Source organism: Salmo salar, chromosome 17 (genome assembly GCF_965601325.2).
Source record: "Salmo salar chromosome 17, fSalSal1, whole genome shotgun sequence".
NCBI lineage: Eukaryota > Metazoa > Chordata > Actinopteri > Salmoniformes > Salmonidae > Salmo > Salmo salar.
The window spans coordinates 85,702,852-85,713,834 of NC_138307.1; the positions used below are offsets into that span (position 1 = coordinate 85,702,852).

Consider the following 10,983-nt stretch of genomic DNA (forward strand, 5'->3'; position numbering starts at 1 on the left):
TTTCCGTTCCATCCTAACAGAAACTGTCACGATTCCCACCGACGGTGGCGCCCCCTCCTGCTCGGGTGGCGCTTGGAGGTCGTCGTCACCAGCCTATTAGCTGCCACCGATTCCCTTTTTTGGTTTTCCCTTTTTTGGGTTTTGGGCACCTGTGTTCAGTTTAGTTAATTAGCGGGGTTATTTAATTTAGCTGGCCCGCTTCCGTGTTGTGCGGGATTGTTTCTTGTCAGACAGCTTATGTTCGTGTCGGCGTTGTTTTACGCCGTATTTGTTTTCTCCCCTGTGTTTGGGAACATTTGTTTTTGTGTGAGTGTATATTAAAAACACCACTACCCTGTGTTCGCTGCTTCCTGCGCCTCATTCCTCCACCACGACTACCAAGCCGTAACAGAAACCCAGAGTTTTTTTTTATTTTTCATGGAATAGAAAACACCGTATTATTAATCAAATGAATTACTAGTCAAAAGTTACCAACCCCAAATCAGTCCTCCACAAACGTTTCATCGTTTAATCGTCAAATGATTATAAATGACGTGGCACACGCCGTAGTGCAGACTTTTGGTCTTCCACCAATACCAAACCAATCAGGTGGTTGTTTTCGAAGCTTTGGACGTCATTGAACACATGTTTACGATAAAGCGATACAAGCATCGGCATAATGCTTGTACAAGCATAATAAACTGCTTAGCGATTTCGATGCAGGTGTAACGGTCGTCGTATGAAAGGGACCAAGGCGCAGCGGGTTGTGTGCTCATGTTAACTTTTAATATAGAACACTGAAAACCAGCCCCACGCAATAGACTGGAGACGTCAGACACGTCGGACACTCTGGACGGGGCACTGTCGTCTGAAGCTCTGGACGGGGCACTGTCGTCGGACACTCTGGACGGGGCACTATTGTCGGAAGCTCTGGACGGGGCACTGTCGTCGGAAGCTCTGGACGGGGCACTGTCGTCGGAAGCTCTGGACGGGGCACTGTCGTCGGAAGCTCTGGACGGGGAACTGTCGTCGGAAGCTCTGGACGGGGCACTGTCGTCGGAAGCTCTGGACGGGGCACTGTCGTCGGAAGCTCTGGACGGGGCACTGTCGTCGGAAGCTCTGGACGGGGCACTGTCGTCGGAAGCTCTGGACGGGGACTGCGCACTGAAAGCCTGATGCGTGGGGCTGGTAGTGGAGGTACCAGACTGGAGACACGCACCCCAAGGCTAGTGCGGAGAGCAGGAACAGGACGAGTTGGACTGGGCTGACGCACTGGAGGCCTGGTGTGTGGGGCTAGTACTGGAGATGCCAGACTGGATACACGCACCTCAAGGCTAGTGCAGGGAGCAGGAACAGGACGATTTGGACTGGGCTGACGCACTGGAGGCCTGGTGCGTGGTGCTGGCTTTGGATGTGCCAGACTGGATACACGCACCTCAGGGCTAGTGCGAGGAGCAGGAACAGGATACACTGGACCGTGAAGGCACACTGGCGGTCTTGAGCGCAGTACTGGTACCACCCTTACTGGCTGGATGCCCGCTTCCCCCTGGTAAATGCGGGGCGCTGGCACCGCGCACACCGGCCTGTGAATGCTCGGCCTCGACGCCGTGCACATCACCCCATAGCACGGGGCCTGACCAGTAACAAGCTGCCTCCGATAAGCACCTGGAGTTGGCTTGGGGCTTAACCCTGGCCCAGCCAAACTACCCATGTGCCCCTCCCCAAAAAATTATTGGGGCTGCCTCTCATGCATCCTCCGTTGGGCCCGCACTTCGCTCCACTTTCGTCGTTCCTCCCTCGCTGTCTCCACCTGTTTCCATGGCAGGGTCTTGTCCCCTGCCATTACCTCCTCCCATGTCCAAAATGTCCTCCACTCCCTTCTCTCCCTGGCCCAGGATCCTTCCTCTTCCTGGGCCCCGCTGCTTGGTCCGCTGGTGGTGGGAAGTTCTGTAACGGTCGTCGTATGAAAGGGACCAAGGCGCAGTGGGTTGAGTGCTCATGTTAACTTTTAATATAGAACACTGAAAACACAAAACAATATACAAACCTCAATCACTCTAACTTAACCTCGATGGGCTAGGCGGGACGAATTCGTCCCACCTACGTAACAGCCACTTGAAGCCTGTGGCGCGATTTTCAAAACCTTAAAAATCCTATTACTTCAATTTCTCAAACATATGACTATTTTACAGCTATTTAAAGACAAGATTCTCGTTAATCTAACCACACTGTCCGATTTCAAAAAGGCTTTACAACGAAAGCAAAACATTAGATTATGTCAGCAGAGTACCAAGCCAGAAATAATCAGACACCCATTTTTCAAGCTAGCATATAATGTCACAAAAACCCAGAAGACAGCTAAATGCAACACTAACCTTTGATGATCTTCATCAGATGACAACCCTAGGACATTATGTTATACAATACATGCATGTTTTGTTCAATCAAGTTCATATTTATATCAAAAACCAGCTTTTTACATTAGCATGTGACGTTCAGAACTAGCATACCCCCCGCAAACTTCCGGGGAATTCGCTAACATTTTACTAAATTACTCATGATAAACGTTCACAAAAAGCATAACAATTATTTTAAGAATTATAGATACAGACCTCCTCTATGCACTCGATATGTCCGATTTTAAAATAGCTTTTTGGTGAAAGCACATTTTGCAATATTCTAAGTACATAGCCCAGGCATCACGGGCTAGCTATTTAGACACCCGGCAAGTTTAGCACTCACCATAATCATATTTACTATTATAAAAGTTTGATTACCTTTTGTTGTCTTCGTCAGAATGCACTCCCAGGACTGCTACTTCAATAACAAATGTTGGTTTGGTCCAAAATAATCCATCGTTATATCCGAATAGCGGCGTTTTGTTCGTGCGTTCCAGACACTATCCGAAATGGTAAAGAAGGGTCGTGCGTATGGCGCAATTCGTGACAAAAAAATTCTAAATATTCCATTACCGTACTTCGAAGCATGTCAACCGCTGTTTAAAATCAATTTTTATGCCATTTTTCTCGTAGAAAAGCGATAATATTCCGACCGGGAATCTCCTTTTCGGCAAACAGAAGAAAAAATCACAAAGACGGGGGCGGTCAGGTCACGCGCCTAAGCCCAGAGTCCCTTGATCGGCCACTTGAGAAAGGTGATAATGTGTTTCAGCCTGGGGCTGGGATGACGACATTCAGGTTTTTCCCGGTCTCTGAGCGCCTATGGACGACGTAGGAAGTGTCACGTTAGAGCAGAGATCCTTAGTAAAAGATAGAGATGGCAAAGAAGTTCCAGAAATGGTCAGACAGGCCACTTCCTGTAAAGGAATCTCTCAGGTTTTGACCTGCCATTTGAGTTCTGTTATACTCACAGACACCATTCAAACAGTTTTAGAAACTTTAGGGTATTTTCTATCCATATGTAATAAGTATATGCATATTCTAGTTACTGGGTAGGAGTGGTAACCAGATTAAATCGGGTACGTTTTTTATCCAGCCGTGTCAATACTGCCCCCTAGCCCTAACAGGTTAAAGAGTCTTAACGTAACTAAATCTCACAGCCTCTGGAGAACACACCACTACCTAATTACCAACCCCCCAAATCAGTTCTCCACAAACTTCATGTTTACGTCCAAGGGTGAAACCACGTGGATTAAAAAACTACACGGAAATTATACAAATGTTATTATCGCAACCACCCTTATACATTTTTTTAAAAAGCAACCTAGATTAGACTGGGTTGACTGGAACGAACTACAAAAATCTCTGAAACTGGAAACACTTATCTCCCTCACTGGCTTTAAGCACCAGCTGTCAGAGCAGCTCACAGATCACTGAAACCGTACATAGCCCATCTATAATTTAGCCCAAACTACTACCTCTTCCCCTACTGGATTTATTTATTTTATTTCTTTTATTTTGCTCCTTTGCACACCATTATTTCTATTTCTACTTTGCACTTTCTTCTACTACAAATCTACCATTCCAGTGTTTTACTTGCTATATTGTATTTACTTTGCCACCATGGTCTTTTTTTGCCTTTACCTCCCTTATCTCACCTCATTTGCTCACATTGTACATAGACTTATTTTTCTACTGTATCATTGACTGTATGTTTGTTTTACTCCATTTGTAACTCTTTGTTGTTGTATGTTGTCGAACTGCTTTTCTTTATCTTGGCCAGGTCGCAATTGTAAATGAGAACTTGTTCTCAACTTGCCTACCTGGTTAAATAAAGGTGAAACAAAATAAAATAAAAAAATTAACTACTATCCTATTATTCAATTTTTTTATGAATTATTATCCAAAAAACAGATATCAAAAGGTTCTCCACAGTCCAAAAAGGTTTCCCTTATAGTGATGTTAAAAACCCTTTTTGGTACTAGCACCTTTTTTTGAGAGAGCAATAACATCAGCGCATATCTTCATTAACTAATGAATTACATTTTGTTCTCCCAGGCTATTGTACAAGCAGCCCAGTGTCTTGGTGGGGTGAGTAGTGTTGTTATCTTATGTTAGTTACTTATCATTGTTAACTTCCACATCAGCGTGTAGCCTAGTATACCACACATCTTTTCAAGGACCTTTATTTGCAAAACAATTGAGATAATAATCAGTACAACACATTCCAGCTTGATCTGTATATCTGTAAACATTGAGATCATAATCAGTACCACACATTCCAGCTTGATCTGTATATCTGTAAAGATTGAGATCATAATCAGTACCACACATTCCAGCTTGATCTGTATATCTGTAAACATTGAGATCATAATCAGTACAACACAGTCAGGCTTGATCTGTATATCTGTAAACATTGAGATCATAATCAGTACCACACATTCCAGCTTGATCTGTATATCTGTAAACATTGAGATCATAATCAGTACAACACAGTCAGGCTTGATCTGTATATCTGTAAACATTGAGATCATAATAAGTACAATACAGTCAGGCTTGATCTGTATATCTGTAAACATTGAGATCATAATCAGTACAACACAGTCAGGCTTGATCTGTATATCTGTAAACATTGAGATCATAATCAGTACAACACAGTCAGGCTTGATCTGTATATCTGTAAACATTGAGATCATAATCAGTACAATACAGTCAGGCTTGATCTGTATATCTGTAAACATTGAGATCATAATCAGTACCACACATTCCAGCTTGATCTGTATATCTGTAAACATTGAGATCATAATCAGTACCACACAGTCCAGGCTTGATCTGTATATCTGTAAACATTGAGATCATAATCAGTACAACACAGTCAGGCTTGATCTGTATATCTGTAAACATTGAGATCATAATCAGTACCACACAGCAGGCGACTGTCGCAGAGCTTCGCCCCAGTCGGCTGACTGATATCTGTAAACATTGAGATCATAATCAGTACCACACAGTCAGGCTTGATCTGAATATCTGTAAACATTGAGATCATAATCAGTACAACACAGTCAGGCTTGATCTGTATATCTGTAAACATTGAGATCATAATCAGTACAACACAGTCAGGCTTGATCTGTATATCTGTAAACATTGAGATCATAATCAGTACAACACAGTCAGGTTTGATCTGTATATCTGTAAACATTGAGATCATAATCAGTACAACACAGTCAGGCTTGATCTTGTTCTGTTTCTTTAGTCGTACTGATGTGGTGGCAGTCACCCCATGGTTGGCACCCATCGTCTGGGAAGGAACCTTTGACCCTAACCTCGTCGACATAATCTACAAGTCCATGAACCTCACCATAGCAACAACAGTGTTTGCCGTTGGAAAGTGAGTAGCCTACAACTTTTCCAAAATATTCAAAAGGGAAGTTAAACTATCATTATTTTTACAACATTGAAACTACACTGAGTGTACAAACATTATGAACACGTGCTTTCTCCATAACAGACTGACTAGGTGAATCCAGGTGAAAGCTATGATCCCTTATTGATGTCACTTGTTAAATCCACTTCAATCAGTGTAGACGAAGGGGAGGAGACAGGTTAAAGAAGGATTGTTAAGCCTCGACACAATTGAGACATGGATTGTGTATGTGTGCCATTCCGATGGTGAATGGGCAAGACAACAAAAAACCACTCAGTGTATGAGAACATAACCAGCTAATGTCACATGGCAGGTAATACAATATCATGATGTCATGATTCACAGCTTGGCTAAGATTTGAATAACTGTACTACTTTGTTTATTTCCTGGTAGACTGTAATTTCTGTTCAGAAACGGTTAAGTATGTCCTATACAGTCCAATGAGAATGACCATACAGTTACAGAGGGTTTCTGGCATCAGAATCGCAGGAGCCTGATACTGCCATTGTGCACTTGAGCAAGGCACCTTAAACCCTTATGTTATGTACAGGTAACTGACAAAATAGTGGAAAACACTAGTAAATGAGGGATACAAAGTATATTGAATGTAGGTGCTTCCACACAGGTGTGGTTTCTGAGTTAATTAAGCAATGAACATCCCATTATGCTAACGGTCATGTATAAAAAGGCTGGGCTGACCATTATTTCAGTCATTCTTTTTGCTACCGTGGCTATGCCCCCAGATCAACAATGCCCCCATTTACAGGGCACAAGTGGTCACCTAATGGTTTGATGAGCATGAAAACGATGTAAACCATATGCCAGTCACCAGATCTCAATCCAAATGAGCCTGAGATAGTGTTTCCACCACCATCAACAAAACACCAAATTATCAGACACTTGTAGAATCTTTGCCAAGGTGCATTAGAGCTGTTCTGGTGGCTGGTGGTGGACCAAGGTGGCTGGTGGTGGCCCAATGTGGCTGGTGGTGGCCAAAGGTGGCTGGTGGTGGCCCAAGGTGGCTGGTGGTGGCCCAACTCTCTATTAAGTACCCTTTATGTTGATGTTTCCTATATTTTGTCAGTTACCTGTGTGTCTTTAAATTCTGACAGATACGTCCGCTTTCTCCAAGATTTCCTGGAGACAGCAGAGAAGCACTTCATGGTCGACTTCAACGTGCGCTACTACGTTTTCACTGATCGTCCCGATGATGTTCCATCAGTGAACCTGTCCCAGGGGAGACATTTGAGTGTGATCCAGGTCCCAGGTTCAAACCGCTGGCAGGAGATATCAGCCCGGAGGATGGAGATCATTCAGACAGCCATCGAACGTCAGATCAGCAGGGAGGCCGACTACATCTTCTGTCTGGACGTGGACAGCAAGTTCCACGCTCGCTGGGGGGCCGAGTCTCTGGGCAGGCTGGTTGCTGTGATTCACCCATGGTTTTACCAGGCGACCCGTGACCTCTTCACATATGAACGGCGCCCAGCCTCGACAGCCTACATCCCCATGGATGAGGGAGACTACTACTACGCCGGGGCTGTGTTCGGAGGGTCCGTGGAGGATGTGTACACACTAACAAAGGTTTGTCGGAACCAGCTTGAAGAGGACGCGAGGAATTCCATCGAGGCTGCCTGGCAGGAGGAGAGTCACCTCAACAGGTACCTGCTTTACAACAAGCCCAGCAAGCTGTTGTCTCCAGAGTACCAGTGGGATGACAAGAAGACCAAAACCAATGAGGTCAAAGTCATTCGCTTCTCTTCTGTCATTAAAAACTATGCTGAAATTCGTCCCAATGTATAGGACTAGGAATTGGATATTCGACCGGCCGAAAAAATACTTTATTGATGATGGTTAATTTCAGGTATTGCTTCACTGAGGTTTGGGTTAAGGTTAGGGAAAGGCATAAAATGTCACATTGGGTATACAGATGTCTGGCGCCATTCATTTTCTGTTGGTGAAATATATACACTGACATAAAACTACTATTTTAAATGTACTTGTATATCAGTCACTGTTGTAGTTTGGGGATAATAACGTTCTTCACTTATAGGAAAATATATATATTTTATAACCTCATTCATCCTGTATTCTGTAGATTATCTATTGTGTATGTTGATTACTGGGAAAAATCTAAAATGTTTTTTTTTTAAATACGATTATGTGTATTTTTCTTGAAATAAATATTTAACCGCTTTCAGAATGTTTGTGTTATTTCACTACTTGTTATATTTTCTATAGCCTAACTAAAAACAACATCTCCCCTGTTACAACGATATGCGGTGTATGAGTAACAAACCAGTGGTTTAGTGGAGAAATAGGGAATGTTAAATGGATTCCATCTATAGATTTGTACATCAGACAAGACACAGTGGTGGACTGAATTTCCATTAAGAAAAACTTCAGCATAATGTCAAAGTGGACCTGGCATTCCTGTCCAGAAACAACCCCTAACCACAATACATATACTGTAAACTGTAAGAAAACAAAGAAAAATACCTTTTTAAAAAGGTAATATGGAGGATTCCCTTCCTTGTGTAAAAACATCCTGCCAATGTCAAGGCAAAAGGGAAAATCCTTCAATTCAAGTCATACCATCTAATCAATGTTATGTGAGGGATAATCAACCAGGGGCTATGGGTTCAATGGAAAATAATGAACGACGTGGAAGGTGCCTTCCGTGACCCGCTTGAGGATTAGATTTGACAATGTAAAAACACAATACAACCACAGATGTATAAAATCCATTTAAAATGATTGAAGATGACAAGTTAAAATTGAAAATACATAAAAACCAAATATATACACAAAATTATAATATGAAAACAAATAGTTTCATTAATACTACATTCAACAAAAAATATCAACTCAACATGCAACAATTTAAAAGATTTTACTGAGTTAGTTCTTATAAGGAAACCAGTCAACTGAAATAAATTCATTAGGCCCTTATCTATGGATTCAACATGACTGGAAATACAGATATACATCTGTTGGTCAAAGATAACTTTAAAAAATGTAGGGGCATGGATCAGACAACTAGTCCGTATCTGGTGTAACCATCATTTGCCACACACATCTCCTTCACCTAGAGTTGGTCAGGCTGTTGATTGTGGCAGGTGGAATGCTGTTTTTTGGGGGGGTTTGTTTTTTTCACCTTTATTTAACCAGGTAGGCCAGTTGAGAACAAGTTCTCATTTACAACTGTGACCTGGCCAAGTTAAAGCAAAGCAGTGTGACAAAAACAACAACACAGTTACACATGGGATAAACAAAAGTACTGTCAATAACAAAATAGAAAAATCTATATACACTGTGTGCAAATGGAGTAAGGAGGTAAAGCAATAAATGGGCCATAGTAAGTAAACTTGTAGTACAATAGCTGTGTGTTTGTGCGCATAGTGCAGTTTAGTGCAGATGTATTGGAGGAGCTGTTTAATCTCACTCAATCCTACAGAGTTCTCCTGTCCTCTGAGGACTTCCGTGTAGCTGCGTTGGTCCTTGTGGAGCGGACAGGGGCCAGGTCTGGGCCAGGGGGGCTTCCTCTCTGGTCTGGTAGAGGTGGTGGTCTGCTGCAGGGTAGTAGGCTGGGCCCGGTCCAGTCTGGCTAAGCTGATGGAGGTGATGATACTCTGGTGGTGGGTGGGGACTGTGGGGTGCGCTGGGTCTAGTTGGGGGTCTCTGGGTGATCCTCTGTCCAGTGCGTCATGGGGTGTTTGTCTACCAAGTACCACGTCCTTTAGAGACTTGGTAAATATCCCAACTGTCTGCTTCCTCAGGTGGGAGTGGTCGTGCAGGTGCTCTGGGGTGATTGTTGGGTGGTGAGCAACGTGCACGTTCGGGAGTAGGCCACACCCTCTGGTGATGTCAGCGTTGACTTTCTGAATGGTACAGGGATGAAAGTCTTTGCGGGGCAGCAGAGTGGAGATGGTGATGTGGGAGTTGGGGAACCACTCAGAGGCCCTCTCTGCTACTCTGTTGACCAGGCTGCCTACTCTCTCCTTCTCCTCTCGCAGGTTGTTGGTGCCAGTGTGAATAATAATGTGGCCTGGTGTGCCAAAGTCAGGCTGGGACGGATGTGGAGTGCAGCCTGCATTTTTGGGCACCATATTTTGTACACCTTGTGGTGGGGGAAGAGTTTCTCCTCTTGGATGAATTTCCCATTTGAGTCAAGGAGGATGGCCACCTCAGTGGGTTTTACCAGAGTAGTTGGTTTACGGTCTGGGGCTGGGGTACACAGGGCTTGTGTATAAGGAGGGGTGTGTGGGGGTGTGTCAGGGGGGGCCAGAGAGCTTCTCTCTGTAGTAGGTGTCCCCATGTGAGCCTCCTTCTTGACTGGGGTGTGTGTAAAGGGTGGTCGGTATGGGATGGTTGTGGGTAAAGGTAAAGGCTGCACTATCTCTCTCCTCATGGTGGCCTTTACCTCCTCAAGAGCTGTGGTAAGGCTCTCTCCTCATGGTGGCCTTCGCCTCCTCAAGCGCTGTGGTAAGGCTCTCTCCTCATGGTGGCCTTTACCTCCTCAAGTGCTGTGGTAAGACTCTCTCCTCATGGTGACCCATTACCTCCTCAAGCGCTGTGGTAAGGCTCTCTCCTCATGGTGGCCTTTACCTCCTCAAGCGCTGTGGTAAGACTCTCTCCTCATGGTGGCCTTTACCTCCTCAAGAGCTGTGGTAAGGCTCTCTCCTCATGGTGGCCTTTACCTCCTGAAGTGCTGTGGTAAGGCTCTCTCCTCATGGTGGCCTTTACCTCCTCAATAGCTGTGGTAAGGCTCTCTCCTCATGGTGGCCTTTACCTCCTCAAGCGCTGTGGTAAGGCTCTCTCCTCATGGTGGCCTTTACCTCCTCAATAGCTGTGGTAAGACTCTCTCCTCATGGTGGCCTTTACCTCCTCAAGCGCTGTGGTAAGGCTCTCTCCTCATGGTGGCCTTTACCTCCTCAAGTGCTGTGGTAAGGCTCTCTCCTCATGGTGGCCTTTACCTCCTCAAGCGCTGTGGTAAGGCTCTCTCTCAGCTCCTGGACAGAGTTCTTCAGCTGGGTCCTGCACTGGTTGATCTGGTCCTGTAGAAGCTCTGTGTCTAAGCTGGAGGTGGTGTAGCTGGGGGGCTGATCCTTTAGCTCTCTCTCTCCATCTCTCTGTATCTCTGTCTCTCTCTCCTCCCTCTCTGTCTCTCTGTCTCTCTCT

General features: G+C 44.5%; 1 protein-coding gene across 2 annotated transcripts in view; it reads left to right on the forward strand.

The window, feature by feature from the left end:
* The window catches only part of LOC106576669 (globoside alpha-1,3-N-acetylgalactosaminyltransferase 1), a 29,811-nt gene extending 21,961 nt beyond the window's left edge, over positions 1-7,850 (forward strand). For both annotated transcript variants that reach the window (XM_082964311.1, XM_082964312.1), the window contains 3 exons: positions 4,437-4,469; positions 5,632-5,766; positions 6,915-7,850. In XM_082964311.1, coding sequence (XP_082820437.1) covers positions 4,437-4,469; positions 5,632-5,766; positions 6,915-7,605 — 859 coding nt within the window. In that variant the 3' untranslated portion in view covers positions 7,606-7,850. The remainder of the gene's footprint in view (positions 1-4,436; positions 4,470-5,631; positions 5,767-6,914) is intronic.
* Positions 7,851-10,983: the final 3,133 nt, after the last annotated feature.